General features: G+C 41.5%; 2 protein-coding genes across 6 annotated transcripts in view; both read right to left on the reverse strand.

The window, feature by feature from the left end:
- paqr6 (progestin and adipoQ receptor family member VI) lies at positions 1–15,437 on the reverse strand. 5 transcript variants are annotated; one of them, XM_053611170.1, is made up of 8 exons: positions 15,355–15,437; positions 8,812–9,056; positions 7,788–7,915; positions 6,209–6,414; positions 5,930–6,056; positions 4,852–4,948; positions 4,588–4,732; positions 1–4,376 (listed from the first exon to the last, which is right to left on the reverse strand). In XM_053611170.1, exons 2-8 carry the CDS (start codon positions 8,938–8,940, stop codon positions 4,093–4,095), a joined length of 1,116 nt encoding a protein of 371 aa, XP_053467145.1. In that variant the 5' UTR covers positions 8,941–9,056; positions 15,355–15,437; the 3' UTR covers positions 1–4,092. The 5 variants fall into 5 exon arrangements, with proteins under 5 accessions (XP_053467145.1, XP_053467141.1, XP_053467142.1 ...); XM_053611166.1 differs by lacking the exon at positions 15,355–15,437 and adding an exon at positions 14,732–15,042; XM_053611167.1 differs by lacking the exon at positions 15,355–15,437 and adding an exon at positions 13,879–15,042.
- smg5 (SMG5 nonsense mediated mRNA decay factor) overlaps positions 11,806–16,214 on the reverse strand; it is a 20,645-nt gene continuing 16,236 nt past the window's right edge. The window contains exon 23 of the transcript XR_008384421.1: positions 11,806–13,044. The gene's annotated coding sequence lies outside the window, so the exon portion shown is untranslated. The remainder of the gene's footprint in view (positions 13,045–16,214) is intronic.

The following is a 16,214-nucleotide window of genomic DNA, read 5'->3' on the forward strand; positions in this document are numbered from 1 at the left end:
CACACACAAGTTGTAAAAATAGTTTATTGTCGAGTGTAAAAACGGAGAATTAATCAATCAGTGCTCGAGCTGATTGTAGTAACAAAGTGCCGTGTTATCGTAATCATCACACTGACATTATTCTGCGGTGAGAATGATAGAAATCTGATCTCGTCTAATCTAAACTCTATTTAATAAAAAGAATAAGAAAAGAAAACCGTTTGGAAATAAAAACCTGCCTTTTTCCCTTTAACCTTCCGGCCGTCCAACTACGACGTCTTAAACATGTGCCCGGTACAGAAAAGTCCATTTCCGTATGAAATAAATATTCTGATATCTTATCGAACGTATCGAAGGCAGACGTTGACGTTTTCAGACGTACACGCGGCAACCTAAAGTCTCGAAACATGGCTACACCGCAACACAAAAATCCCCTACAGCACCGCCCCGCCTCGCCCTGACCCCGCCCCTCAGCAGAAACCCCATCAAACAGAACCACAAACGTGTACGTGCAAACGTATTTAAACTGACTTTCCAAATAAATCTGGTGGAACGACGCGAAGCATTTCAGATTCACAACCGAGTCATTTCCCGACTGCTGAAAAACAAAAAACAATCCAAAAAGAAAGAAAAGAAAAGAAAAAAAAAACCCCGAATATGTGCTTGCTTGAGTTTTTGGATGTAACAATTAATAATTTAATTTAATTTTAATTAATAATATATATTAAATGTTTCATATATAATCATGTCGCTTTGTAAGACAATAAAAGAAAAATAATCAAATAGGATGATAATATGAAAGATCAGATATAATAAACTATAAATCGATAAGAAACAAGATCGCTCCTGAATAAAATCAAATCCTAAAATCATAAAAAATAAAAGTAAAAAAACAACCTAATGAACAGATATAAATGTGAATACTTCATGTCGTGAAGAGAATCTGAAACGCGTTGTGCGGCGGAGAAATTCCGTCGCATTTGAATACTGTACCATCGATTATTTTTTCATGTTTCAGATAGAAATCAAATTTAAACACAAATATCACTGCCAAGGATTTCTGCTGTACTGTAGATCCAAAACAAACAAACAAACAAACAAACAAACAAACAAACAAACCCGACGCCATACATAACCATCTCAGCACTTACTATTGCATTCCTTCATGATCCCAGAATCCCTTCCCAACTCGTACCGAAGCCTGCAGCTCGCTGGACCGGGTTAGAACAGCACACGTGTACAGCGTTAGCGAGCGCTAACGGACTTAATCACGGACACTAACGAAATGCGAGCGTTCTGGAAACCCTTCAGGGTCACAGGAGCGTACCGGGAAGGTTTTTAAACGGCGTTTGACTTTAGAAACGTTTTGTATAATGACGCTTCGATCCCGATGAGAACGCAGAAGCTGCTAATGCGAACGAAGCGGAACGTTGTCGTGGTGACGTGCCCGAAACTGAGGATGAGGGCGGAGCTACAACACACTTCAGGACTGGACTAGCATTACTCATTGTTTTTTTATTATTATTATTATTATTTGAGCTTTATTGAAAATGTTACCAAAAAATTTGGATATGCGTAGTGAGGTGCCATGACTTTCGAGCGTCATTACACAGTTGTGATGTCATTTGAAGGCGATCGCCTTCAAACAAACAAAGAAACAATCAAACAAAACAAAAACCTCACTCAAAATGGCGGCTGAATTACATAAGTCCCGCCCCTTCAGTAAAAACATCCAATCGTCCAATTTGTTGGGTAAGAGGTTAGCGTAAAATGCCGAGAAATCCGATCCGATTCATTTACGCCACTTAAATCGGATTTTAACAGCTACACTTCGGGAATCGGTGTCTGGTGTCCTCTGATGCGTTTCAGGTTTGTTCGAGTAGATACGATCGCTGAACGTCTCCTCCTACGACTGAAAGCAAAAAAAATTCACCCGTAAGCGTCAACAAGATGGCCGCCGCCGCCCGAACGAAATTTACAAGGATTTCCGCGTCGCTCTAACGTAAACGCGCGCGGACGTGTCGCTAAATAGAACCTTTCACGAATACGAATCAGTACTCTTACTCGACAGTAGCATGAAAAAGGCTTTCACTCTGATTAGCCGGTTTGATTATAGAACACTCAAATAAATTCCTAGATAATAAATATTTACACTGTAATCGGAACTCTATAAACTGTAAAAAAAAAAAAAAAAAAAAAAAAACGAGCAGAAAACAGGAACGGGAACAAACCGAGCGCCATCACTGGTCGAGGAATTCAATCCGAAAGAAAGAAATCCCCGACGGATTCTGCAGAAACGTCTTCCAGTTGGTTGCTGTTACGAATAACATTTGCATAAATTAGTGACATCGTAATATCTTGTACATAAAAATCCCAAGAAGGCACTTGTGTTAAAATGCAACGTAGAAAATTCAGTATTCGCTTCATTTAAGCCCCGCCCTTTCTGAAGTGGCTTTCTTAAAGAAAAAAAAACAAACATATATAGATATATATCTCTATATACCTATATATATATATATATATATTTAGCTTGTTTCATACCACAGAAGAAATCTCTCACAGAAAGGTTGTGAAATCAGGGTCATCAGCTGAAATACAAAACCATAGAACTATAAAGGACTAAACCGAACTATAAAGTAGATCAAATATGTAAGTGCTAAACTGTCTGGAAATAGTTTAAAATAGCGATGCACCGAACCGAAAATTCACAAATTCAAGGCTCATTGTTCAGTAATTGGTTTTCTCGTACCGATTCATAATTAATTTTATTAAATGAAGCTTTTTTATAAACGCTGAGATGAAAAACTTTAAGGCTGGGCGATATTACAGTATAATATCATGAGAAATTCAAATACGCTTCTCTGAGATATCACAGATATCGTCTTTTTTTTATATATATATATAAATATTTTTTTTTATTAAAAATATATCGATGTTAAAATTTTGTATTTAAACTGCAAATCTTTCCCATCTTTTGAGTTTTAAATAGATATAAACCTTCAATAAATATAGGAGAATAAATCTGCGAGGCTGTGAGGAAACTGTCGCTGGTCATATCGAACAGGCCGATTATTTACTGGGAGAGATTTGGGTCAGTGGGGGAAGTTTGGATCCCGGGCGTGGCCGTCTTTACGTACTTCCTGTACAGGAAATTTGAGCCATTAACAACGTAAAAAAAAAAAACAAAAAAAAAAAACAATCAATCGCGTTTTTAAGAAGCGGCGTTAATTTTTGAATAGAAATCTAGAAGAAAAACGATTTTGGAAACTTTTTTGTATTTTGTGGAGTTAGAAACATGGACAGAAGCCAAACCCCGCCCCCAAAACGCAAAAACAGACTAAACAGTAATAAACGGCGAATCATAAACCGTACACTGCACGTGCGTTATCCACTGGTGTGCGTCTGAAATGACAAATCTCCCCAAAGCCCAGTTCATTATTTTTTTAATCTTTTTTTTGGGGGGGGGGGGGGGGGGCTTTAAGGTGTGGAAGACTCCTCCACATCTCGCAACACTGAACAGCTTACTAGTGCACGAATAGATTAAATCTATTCTAAATCATATTGTTAACATTTTTATCTTTGAAGCACTTTGTAACTCGTTCATTGTTGTGTGCGTTTGATTTCATCGTAAAAAATGGAAACAATTTTTTTCAGTCAATATTTTTGCCTTTTTTTTTTTTTTTTTTACTTTTTTAAACAAATGATTTGATTATTTTTAATTTGTTTTTAACTTTATATATAAAAAAAATGATAACTGATTATTCAGATGATTTTATCACTGAAATTAATCATAAATAATTAAAAGTATTTTTTTCCTTCAGAATTTTTTGTTACCTTCAGAGACAAAAACCTGGCTTCGCAATTTGAGCTTCTCCGCCGTATCATTTTACAAATGAATTAAAATGAAGCGTAAATAATTCAAATAAAACATTTGTGCGTTTTTTTTTAAAAAAAAGAATTGTTAAAAAACCATTGGGGGCTGAATTATTTGAACTGAAATGAAATTTCGGTGCATCTCTATTATTATTATTATTATTATTATTATTATTAAAGTCGTCCCTGGGCCAGAGCGTCAGAGGTTCAGAGCTTATTTTTCTGAAGTGCTTGAGCGTTTTACTCGTCTTTCGCGGCAGCGCTCGGATGCAGGGCGCGGTTTGTAGCGACTCCTTTCTCGGAGCCGAGGTTCGGGGCACGCAGCAGACTGGCGCTGAACAGGGCGATGATGCCCAGGTTGAGAAGGACGCCGAGTGCCAGCGCTCCCAGCGTTCCCAGGAAGGACGGCGCGGCCGAGTGAGCGGCGAGCAAGCTCCGGCGTGACGTCATATCCGCTACGATGGCCTCCATCTGGAAGTGCGTGCCGACCACCGCGCAGATGTGGAACAGCTGGTGACTGTGGCCTGGGAGACAGGATACATTTGGATATGAAATGAGATCCAAGATGAACTACTATCAGAGCTGCTCTAACAGAAACTTAATCCTGACCAATCACAATCCAGAATTCAACAGCAGTGTGTTTTTTCAAAGACAGACAGCTCTAAGCTCAGGAACGAAATGCTTTGGGTGACATCATCAGTAGCGTTAAACACTAACACTCTTTCCGATCCGTACCGATGTAGTCGAATCGTCCCGGCGCGAGTCTCTCGGGCAGGTGAGAAGCGAACAGGAAGCAGGTGAGGAAAGCAAACAGCAGGTGATAGCAGTGACTGGACAGAGCGTCCGTGTGAGAGCAGCTTCCACAAAAACACAGCAAGAGCTACGACAAAACATCACATCGTCACTTACTAAACACAAGAAGAAGAGAGAAAAAACAACACCACAAAAACACACCATTTCCCAGCATGCACGTTCACAACGATTTCGGAAATCACTCACTCTGTAGAAAAGCGGGATGTTATCGAACATGAAGGGAATGACGAACGCTCCGGTCCGTAAGATTTTACTCCTGTGTGGGAACTGCAATTCGAAAAATCTGGGAAAAAAGAAAGAAAAATGACTCAGGAAGCGCGGATTTATAAAGAATTACCACCGTGTTTCTAATCCTATTCCTCTCTCTCCGTCTCTCTCCATCTCTAACGCTTTCATTCTCTCTCTCTCCGTCTCTCTCTATCTCTAACTCTTTCATTCTCTCTCTCTCCGTCTCTCTCCATCTCTAACTCTTTCATTCTCTCTCTCTCCGTCTCTCTCTATCTCTAACTCTTTCGTTCTTTCTCTCCGTCTCTCTCTCCATCTCTAACTCTTTCATTCTCTCTCTCCGTCTCTCTATATCTCTAACTCTTTCATTCTTTCTCTCCGTCTCTCTCTCCATCGCTAACTTTCATTCTCTCTCTCCGTCTCTCTCTATCTCTAACTCTTTCATTCTTTCTCTCCGTCTCTCTCTCCATCTCTAACTCTTTCATTCTCTCTCTCTCTCTCTCTCTATCTCTAACTCTTTCATTCTTTCTCTCTCCATCTCTAACTCTTTCATTCTCTCTCTCCGTCTCTCTCTCTATCTCTAACTCTTTCATTCTCTATCTCCATCTCTCTCTCTAACTCTTTCATTCTCTGTCTTCGTCTCTCTTTCTGTCTTGCTCTTGTTCTCGGTCTGTCTCTCTCGGTCTGTCTCTCTCTCTCTCTCGCTCTCTCTCTCTCGCTCTCTCTCTCTCATGCTGTCACTCACTCTCTCTTCTCCCTCCCTCTCTCTCTCCATCTCTCTCGTTCTGTCTTTCTGGAATGAACCCTTGTTGGATTAAAACCCTCCACGTCATGCAGTTATAGGAAAATAATCAACAACGGGGTGGTGCGATGAAGGCGGAGTCACTGTGACCACCCTGAAGTTGTTGATCTTCCTATAACAGAACACCCCCAAAGTGTTTATTCCTCTTCTAGCACATCGTTTACGACTTTTAATTGATTGAAGAATGCCACCTCGTACCCGTTATACGTTTATATATACCCGTTACGCGTTCTTTACCTGGAGTAGCAGGACATGCTGGTGCAGAAGACGCTGTTAGCGATGGCGATGAGCACGAAGTGGTGATGAAGTTGGCTGTTCACCCAACATTCCGGCATCACGTAGGAGCCGTACGCGATCGCACAACCTGCGCGATAAAAAACCATTTCGTCAACGAGAAAATGATCTGCATTTCATTTCTGAAAATAAAAAACGATTCAGAGCAGCCAGAGCATTTCAGTGCACTGGGGTGTGTGTGTGTGTGTGTGTGTGTGTGTGTGTGTGTGTGTGTGTATGTACCCAGGCTGTAAAGGCTGAGCGCTCCATAGTCGAAGAAGTAGCAGATGTGCCGGGCTTCGGATGACATCGTGCTGAAGGTGTGAGCACAGCTGGAAGTGAACGGATACAAGCAGATCAGCAGCATGTACACCAGCAGCGGCCACGTGTAGCTCTCGGACAGGAAGTCCACCGTGGAACAGAGCACACAGAAGCGCCACAGGAAGTACCTGGAGAGTCGAGCGAGAGTGGGAACAAAGCAGAGGCATACTCTCACTACCACCTGTAGTCTATAAGTACTATCCAGATGTGGATCTGTCTTGTTAATTAACGTAAAACAGGATAACTAATCGTCTAAATAGTAGTGATGTGTCGTTCGCAAATGAGTCGACTCTTTGAATCAGCTCTTTTAGGAGAGCGTTCAGAGCTGATTCGTTCTCAAATGACACATCGCTCCTGTTTGGACTACTGGGATAAGTAATCATCCAAATAAGAGTTATGTGTCGTTCTCAAATGAGTCGACTCTTTGAATCAGCTCTTTTATGTGAGTGTTAAGAGCTGATTTGTTCTCAAATGACACATCGCTATTGTTTGGACTGAGTGGAAAAGTAATCCTACAAACAGTAGTGATGTGTCCTTCATGAATGAGTCGATTCTTTGAATCAGTTCTCTTAGGTAAATGATAAGAGTCAACTCATCCTCAAATGAAACATCATTACTATTTGCACTACTGAGGTAAGTAAAACTTCCAAATAGTAGCCATTTGTTTTTTGTTTTTTTGAGTGACTCTTGAACTCTTGAATGAGTTGACGTATCATTCTTACGGGAGCTGATTCAAAGATTCAACATGATTTCACTACTATTTGGACGATTATTTATCCCAATAGTCCAAATAATAGTGGCATTTCGATTGTTTCAAATGAAGCAGAGTTCTCTCATATATATACACGAGTAATTGTTTATTTTCCCCCAAAGTTGTAGGCGATGCTGTCACTTCTGCAGTCTAAATGAATCAAAACAGTTCAAACAATCAAATCTCTCTCCAATCAAATCTCTCTCCAATGTCGGAGCTCTTTGTTACCGTGATTTTATTCATCTTTCGTTAATCAAATCAGATAAAACATTCATTGTTTCGTCAGTCCAAATTGCACGAGTGTCCTTTGTGGCTGAAACACGTGATATACGTACCCACGTCATCGTTTATTTTGGGGGAAAAATCAGAAACTTCTCAATGAGTCATTTGGGAGCCATTTGGGAGTCGAGTCTTATTGAGTCAAATGATTCGATTCACTTAAAAAGAGTCTAAGTTCCCAAGCAGGGCTAACAGCGAGACGCTTTCTAAGACTAATTATACTACGTCTGCCTAGTAATGTATGCAGAAGACGGTATTTTAAAATAAAATAAAAACACACTAAGCCAAGACATCAGGTTTTTACAAATAAGTCCACAGTCTTAACAGTTAAAAAGCATAAAAGAAATTTTTTAAATACCGCAGGAGGGAGTACACGTGCACACTCCGCCGCTACCTAATCTACTTTCCTCCGAAAGCCGACTAAAAGACTTGGCAGCGAGTGAACGTCACATGCTGCTCCACGTCTCTCACCATGTTGGCAGGAAGTGGGTCCAGATATTCACCGTCTCATTGGTCATCTGAAAGCTGCTGAGGATGCAGTCCAGGGCGGAGCTTTGAGGATGTCTGTAACCGGATATGATGCTGTCCTCCCAAAACACCTGGGTATGACCAGCAGACGTCCACACTGTAAAATTCAGCTTTGAAATCTGTACAGTGAAAACCACCTCAAATTTGCATCACGAGACTTCATATACATGCTAACGCACATGAAACGCAACCTTCTAACCGCAGGCGTTTTCCCGAAAGCTAGAACGCTTCTTAGGAAACGGGTGCAGATGACGTTCAAGACGCGCAGATTTTAGAACGACGACGTGGAATAAAAGAAAACACAATCGTATTATTTCTAGGTGTACTGCGTTTACAGCTATTATCCGAGAGCATTGTAAAATACGGTTTCTATAGTAACAGCTCATTCACGGGGACTTGCACGCCGGATTATGCTCCACGTAATCTAAACGTATTAATAAACAGATTTAAACAATGCCTGGTTATTCAATAATAATTTTTAAAAAAAGAAGCATTTAATCATCGATAAATCGTTTTCTATAAGGAGACGTTTAATTATCGTTTACGGAAGGCTTCGTGGTGTTTCATTCATGTAAAGAGTCGAGGTTTTGAGAGAGAGAGAGAAGTTGGTGAGGGAACGATCGCTGTAACGTAAGCGAGAACAGGAACTAGCTTGCTTCACGGAACATTAAATGTAGCTATAAGGGAATAAAAAATGTGACGCGTAGTTTAAAGAAATAAAATAAATAAATGAAATTATTGGCAGGCTGCTGTGGTATAAGAGGAGTAAGACACTGTTGGGGTGTGCGGTTAAAGGAAAATAATCAACTGGACGGCGGTGACCGGAAGATATATCGCACTTGAAATTGTTAGATCATCATCACAGAACCGTCTGCTGTGAAAGCTGGCCTTCTGTCTCACGCCATTCGTTCCTAAAAAGGTATAAAGTGTACTAGACTACACCCAGCCCACGTGAACTGAAGCCCACCTTTGGGATCTGGTGAATGTTGAAGAGGCGGGGCAGTTTGAGCTGGAGCATGGCTGTGGGTAGTCGTAGCGCCCCCCTGCCTCTCCGACACGCCTGCTCGAGCTTCTCTCGGCCTCCGCGGCACAGCATGCACCATACCGGAGACTCCAAACCCCACGACTGAAGCCCTTCACCGGCCTCCCATTTTATACAGAGAGGCCAGGACCAGTCTCGGTCCCAGCCAGGCCCCGCCCACACAGGAAACACTGCAGGGATTGGGAGTAGGGGGGGACAGAGAAACAGAGAACAAGACAGAAAGACAGAGAATAAAAGAGTTAGAGGTAGAGAGAGACAGAGTGAGAAACAGATACAGAGAATGAAAGAAGGAAGGAGAGAGAGACAAACACAGATAGACATGACGAGAGAGATTTGCATATGACCCACATACAGTTAGTACACAGAAATACAATGACACTGAACATTGCGACCAAACTCCTCTGGCTAATTTTTTTATTTTATTTCTTTCATTAGTTTGTCATATAAAGGTTTGATTAAAAGCAGGACGTTTAACCCCGAGGTGTCTAGCTTAATTTCTTGTTTGTTTCTGTGGTGTTCATTACAGCGACCCCCTGACTTTATAATCTTTATAGCAGCTTTCTACTGCGGAATCTTGTTCCTGGTCACATTTGAATAATACAGCCATGTGATGTGTCCACACACACACACACACACACACACACACACACATATATATGTACAGCTCCCTCCACTGATATTGGCACTTGGTAAATATATAGTGAATTTGAATTCTGGATTCTGATTGGTCAGAAGATTAACGCAGCTGCAAATCACAGGTTTCTACGAACATAAACGCGCTCGATCTAACGCGTTATCGTTTCTATAGTAACCGCTCGTTCGCGGGGACTCGCACAGCCAACGATAAAACACGTTACCAGTAAGGAGGAGTTTATCTGAACAGTCACGGAAGGAGTCTCCGATGTCAGGGTTTTGAAACGTTCAGAGGTAAAAGCTGCATCTTCAGGACAGAGAAGGCCTTTAAATCAGTTCCTTAAATTATTAAAAACAAACCGACATCAATATCACGATCAACGATGTCACAGTACACGTTTCTAAGAACCGGGACTTTTACACCCTGCATGAATCCAGTGATCTTTCCAAAACTCGCAGCTGGTCGGACGTTCAAATCTATTTTTCTTCCGTGTTAACTTTAAAGCTTCATTCTAAACGTTAAATGTTTTGCTGTTTGTGTTAGCTAACCTAAATATTCGGATCTACACCGTATCGTCAAAATATCTTCACTTATCCTGATTTTTTTTTAATCTCTCGGTCTCTAACACACACACACACACACACACACACACACACACACACACACACACACACTTTCTTTCTAAAGCTAAGACTGAGCCCATGCTGGAATTGTACAATAATCTAGAAGAGTGAAGTGTCTGGGGAAAACCTGAACGTAACAAAAGCAGACACACGCAGGAGGAAAAACAGGTCAAGTGAAACATTTCGCCTCCTGAAGAACACCTCGTACACCCCAAGAAAAAGATCAGACTGTGATCCTACACCAGAGTTCGTCCTTATGTTCCTCAGAACAATTCACATTCCTGGAAACGTGGGAGGGGGAATGAACTCGGAGAACCCGGGACGGAGGCTCGGGGTGGGCTTCCTGCTCGATCCGAGCGCGGTGGAGGAGTGCACGCGCATGTAGAAACTGTAGCAGAGCCGGTTCCTCCAGTTTAAACCCTGCTCCATGAAGGAGGCGTTAAAGAGTATAATTTACGATTTCCAGCTTATAATACAGAGTACAAATACAAAGTTTTTACGGATGAAACAATGACACGTTGTTGTATTTTTAACCGTTCAGAGTTACGTTCGATGCCATGGAAGTCCGTCGCTCCTTCACTTGCCTCTAGAAAGACTTTCCCGTGGCGGAAAACTGACTGTTATAAAGCGCCGACACCGGAGACTCCTTACATAAATGTTGAATAAACATCTCCTTAAAGAAAACGTCACCATATCACCGACCAATCAGAATCCAGAACTTTTTGGTTACTATTATGTTTTAGTTTTATTTAGTATTATTATGGTTGTGGTTATTATGTAAAACAGCTGCTTGGTTCGCCGCTGAAACTGAAAATGAAATAAAAATAAAAATCTTTATGAAAATAAAGATGGCCGCTGGATCTGTTCACATACAAAACAGATGGAAATGCGCCACGACTCTGAACTGTTGTCTCCGTAAAAGAACCAGCAACGCCTTAAGCACACCAGCCAGATGTTTCCAGCTGTCGTGTTTTGAATCTGAAACTTAAGAGAGTGATTTTTAAACGGTTACCTCCTCGGGACATTCACAATTCTGACTTGATAGCTTGGTGTTTTGTTTACATTCATTAACAAAGCCCTGAAGACTTGAGTATTTCTGAGTACTGCTGTATAAAACGGGTCACTGGTCTTCGGACCAATCACAGCGCAGTGCACAGAAACGTTCCTCAGAGAACCTCACCATTACGGTCGCTAGCTAGCTACCTTAGCTATTTTAAATATTCATGGTAACGTTATAGTCTGACAGGGCTGGCTTTGGATTAGTAACACGTAAATAAATTAGCGATTAAATGACGATGATTGCTGAAATCCAACGTATCGACCTGCGAGAACGTTTACTAGCACGCAGCTAGCTAAATTAGCTAGCGTTAACGAGATTAGTTTCCCACCACGAGAAAGTCTTTTTGCAGTTTCTCGCTCAACAACCTGCATATTTTTTTGTCTTATTAACTTCGAGTAGAGGTGCCGAACATCTCTTAAACCTTACTTACGATCTTTTTTAAACCGGTTGCTACGGTGATAGGGGCGTCGTCTGAAAATGACGCTTTTTTTTGCCTTCTTAGACAAAGCAGAACACACAAATGACAACACTGACAGAAGGGGAAAAGACGCACATGTGCCTCTGGTAGTGGTTTTCACTTGGTCTTGTGAGCCAATCGAAAACGGGAAGATGGGACCGTGTCGTATTAAGGAGTTATTACTTATTATTAAGTTGCGCTTTCACTGGACGTTTCCTCTCACTGCTCTCGCAGTTTACCGGCACACAGTTCCCAAACTCCGGCTGTCTGATTCACATTTATCATAAAGTTCATTCATTTATTCGCCGAATTAAAACCGCTAAGCTGACATTAACAAGATTAGCCAGCTAACTAACATTAACCACTAAATAATTTCCCCTTCATTAGTAAGCTAGCCAATTTACAGCGATTCCTGAGCTGAGAATAACCAGGTTAGCCAGCTAGCTAAGATTAACAAAGAGATCATTTCTACTAAGCTGTAAGGAGGTTAGCTAGCTAGTTTACATTAATCACTAGCTAATTTATCTAGCAGTAGCTAGCTAGCTAACTTGCATTAACTGCTAAGATGACATTAACAAGATTAGCCAGCTAAGTAACATTAACCACTAGACTACTTGCACTGCTAAGCTGACGCTAACAAGGTTAGTCAGCTAACCAACCTGAACCACTAGCTAATTTCTCCATCATTAGCTAGAGAACGTATATCGACCACGACGCTGTCATTATTTAGGCTAGCTAACCGGTTTACGTTAACCACTAGCTAATTTATCTATCATTAGCAAGCTACATGAACTGCTAGCGAATAAAATAGATCAATTTCTTTAATCTTATCAAACGTTATTTCAAAAATGCAATATGTGAAACGTTAATGAGCTAATTTAATTCTTCAAACGATCTCACTCGCATTCACACCTGATCTGAGCAGAAATTTCCTTAAAGCCGCCCGCATACCTGCAAAAACTTTGTTAAATATGACAATATTACTAATATTCATGTTAGTCTGATTGAAATGCTACTGATCGTAGCTTTAATCTGAAAAAGTAATACTGTTCTACCGCGTGAAATAAAGTAAAGATTCTAAAGACACTGTTGTGAGTCAACAGCATGACGTCCTAAATCCGTCTCGTCTCTCTCCGCACGTGTCTGGACATTCTTCCCCTCGGCTCGTGGCTCGGTCACATGATCATCCTCAATGGACGTCTTTATCACTCTCAGTCTACAATAAGGAGTCTGTGCTTGCTGTGTGTCGAGCGTCACGTGTTCCGCGAAACGTCTGCGCAGTGGACGCAGTCAGGAGGCCGACTGCAGCTGCGTCCGAGCGCACGGCGTGCTAACGAACCAAAAACGCGCCAAAATAGGCTCGCTGCTGACGTTTTCCAGGGCCCTGTAACACACGTGTGCATATTTTTTAGAGGATTTTACATTTTAATTCAACACGTTTTTGAAAATATCTCAGTCCAGACGAAGAGTTTAAAAAAATACTAAATGTCTATACACACAAACGTCGTCTTAGAAGGGTTATCTCCGCCCACACGAACGGCGATTTGGTGCGGTGTTGTTTTATCCCCTCTGCTCTCATGGATATCAAACACAACACAGGTTTATCGAAAAAATCTTTGTGAAATATTGGTGTGCAACAATTATCGGCACCCCCATGAACTCATATGAGGAAAATATATTTGAAGTATATCCCCATTGATTTTTTAAAATTATTTTAATACACCTGGGTGACTAGGAACAGGAAATTGACTAAAACGCCACCAATAATTGTTGCACACCTTTGGATAAACCTGTGTTGCGTTGCAATTGTTTGATATCCATGAGAGTAGAGTATTTCTGTGAATTTTTATTTTTTTGACAAAAAAAAATCGAAAGGTTTTCACAGCTTTCTTTGCTCATATTTACCAAGGGTGCCAATATTAGTGGACGGCGCCGTATATGATTCATACTGAGTATCGCAGAAATGTCTTTAAATATCAAGATACGATATTTCGGTCATGTCCTCCACCTGTCTAACAATTCACCCCCAAACAGGTTACACACACACACACCCACACACACACACACACACACACACACCCACACACACCCACACACCCACACACACCCACACACACCCACACACACCCACACACCCACACTTAAACAGCTACATGTCAGGACATATCCGGCTCCTCTACAAACTAAACATTACGTTTCAGGTTCTTCCAGCTGTTACCTGAGGAAGATGTTCAGACAGCTGTGTGAAAACCCCAGCTTGCTCAGTGAGCATGTCTAGTTCGTGTACATTAGAACTGAAACGCAAAGTGAACCCGTTCCTGGGAAACTTCCGAGCTGTGCACAGTGAAGCAACGGCACACGTGCGATAAAGCACGTGACGTGAAATAGCCGAGAGATGTAATGTGATTTCTGAGAAAACAAAAAGAGAACTGGTGCCAAAGTTTCTGTAACTTCACGTGCTTTAACCAAATACTGATCTTCAGCTTATGAAGAAATAAAAATAAGAAGATGTACTAAACTGCACTTTAACATCACATGCATGGTTTGCTCCTTCAGTATTCACCTTCTTTAAAAAGAAACGAAAGCACGACGGATGCACGTCTAAAAGGTCATTAAAATCGATTTTCATTCATTTTTAAAGTCAATATATTTATAGAGCGTGCACCATTCGTGGTAAAATAAAAAAAAGTACAGTTTAGAGACAAGTACACTTTATATCTGAGAGCATGCTCATGATAAAACAAATGCAAACGGAATATTTTGAGAAATGATCACGAGCAAATAGATCACAAGCCTTTTTTTTTTTTTTTCCTGCAGCATGCAAGCAACAAAGTTACAGCACGTGCAGTTTTTGGGAAGAATTTCCCAAAAACCCTCACTTCAGGAAAGTTTACAACCCCAGTGCTAAACAAATAAACAAAAATAAATACTCAAACATGTAAAAACACATGCGACTTCCTTTACGCTCCACGGAAACATGCAGAGGAGAAGTTTCCCCAGTGAGATCAGACTCCAGTTTAAATCATTCCATAAAAAAACATCCTCATCACGAAAAGAAAAAGGATACGTACAGTACTGAGGAATGTTCTTCATCCCTGCGAGTGAAACTGTTGCACCCTAACAGCGAGGGAGTGAAGGGGAAAAACTGACAGACCGGACGCGTCCCAATCCGGACTAGCACCCTACCTACCTCCAAACCTAGTCTTGTCTCTGTGACTTTTAAAAAGCAGCCCTATCTATATCCACGAGCACTATCAAGTTGGCTGACTGAGTGCCCGATTTGGGACGCGTCCCAAAAAGCCCAAAGTAGGCGTGGCCAAAAAAAAACCCTCTCCAAAAGAACTTCATGTTCGGCTCAATAATGAGTTAGCTTGTGGGGTTTACTGGGGTGAGGGATACACAGTGAATGTGTGTGTGTGTGTGTGTGTGTGTGTGAGAGAGAGAGACAGAGACAGACAGACAGAGAGAGAGAGAGGGAGAGAATATAAATATTTTAAAGTTGTGTTTGGTGAACGTGGATTTGGTGGCATTTGTGGTGTGAGACACATCCAAACAAGAAACAGCAAGTACACTTGGGTGTATAGGGTGCGGAAAGAGTGAGTGATGAGCCCTACTTAGTGCACTACAAGTTTAAGGAGCTGTAATAAAGATGAAAGAAGTCAAATGAAGGAAGGAAGGAAGGAAAATCCCAAACCTTTGCACTTTATTTGGTCTATAAGTTCATGAGCGCGTGTCGGGTGAAGCGATGGAGCCGCCAGTCTGGAATCCAGGGTTGATCTTCTCAAAGTGAAATGTGTTCGATGTAACGCGCTCCAGCTGTGATTAGAGCTCCATGAGGGGAAAGTAGAAAGCTAGAGAGGGGTGGAGGATCGTCTGTTCCCCCTCGCGTTCCCCTGCAGAGCCGTGAAAAGCAGCGAGCAGAGCAGAGCAGAGCAGAGCAGAGCAGAGCAGAGCAGAGCAGAGCAGAGAGCCCTCCTCCGCCCGCGCGCGCGCTCATTGGACAGCGCACAGAAAAGCCGCTTTGTTTTGCGGAATCAGGAGACAGTGAAGAGAACAAAGCTGCACAAAAACACCGGGTTCACACCAGGCTGAGTGACACACCAGGCCTTCGAATCCGGAGAGAAAACAGTTAACACAGAGATTTAAACATTGTGCATGGTGGCCACTACCCAGGTAAGAGACACATACCTGGGACAGAAGACACGCCCTTCCCTTGAGGAACGCTCGGTTTCGAACTCATTAAAAAGTCCTTCGATGTCTTTAACAATAGCCCGAATGATCTCACACTACATCTGTGTCGTGCTATTACAGGAAAACACTCAACAACAGGGCGCTGTGATGTAGTGAAGTCCCTGCTGAAAAAAACAATAGAAACCTTTACGGGAATTCGAATGGTTTCCATTACAAATACCATTAAAACCATTAACAAATGTAATGTGTTTTGAGCCGTATTCTATTAGCATTTAATGGTTGGTATTGGTTTCCACTAGACACAAACATCCCACCAATAAAACCCAACACATTACCAGTACCCTCAAGTAACATTATAGTTTC

This window comes from Ictalurus furcatus, chromosome 23, assembly GCF_023375685.1.
Source record: "Ictalurus furcatus strain D&B chromosome 23, Billie_1.0, whole genome shotgun sequence".
NCBI lineage: Eukaryota > Metazoa > Chordata > Actinopteri > Siluriformes > Ictaluridae > Ictalurus > Ictalurus furcatus.

What these genes read in the sequence shown, in the direction of transcription:
- paqr6 (XM_053611165.1), bottom strand. Translation starts at nt 9,225, where the DNA reads ATGCAAATCTCTCTCGTCATGTCTATCTGTGTTTGTCTCTCTCTCCTT. An exon ending in AGCATGTCCTGCTACTCCAG is followed by an intron (nt 4,949 to 5,929) that starts GTAAAGAACGCG and finishes CTTTTTTCCCAG; the next exon opens with ATTTTTCGAATTGCAGTTCC. An exon ending in GGGACGATTCGACTACATCG is followed by an intron (nt 4,377 to 4,587) that starts GTACGGATCGGA and finishes CCTGTCTCCCAG; the next exon opens with GCCACAGTCACCAGCTGTTC.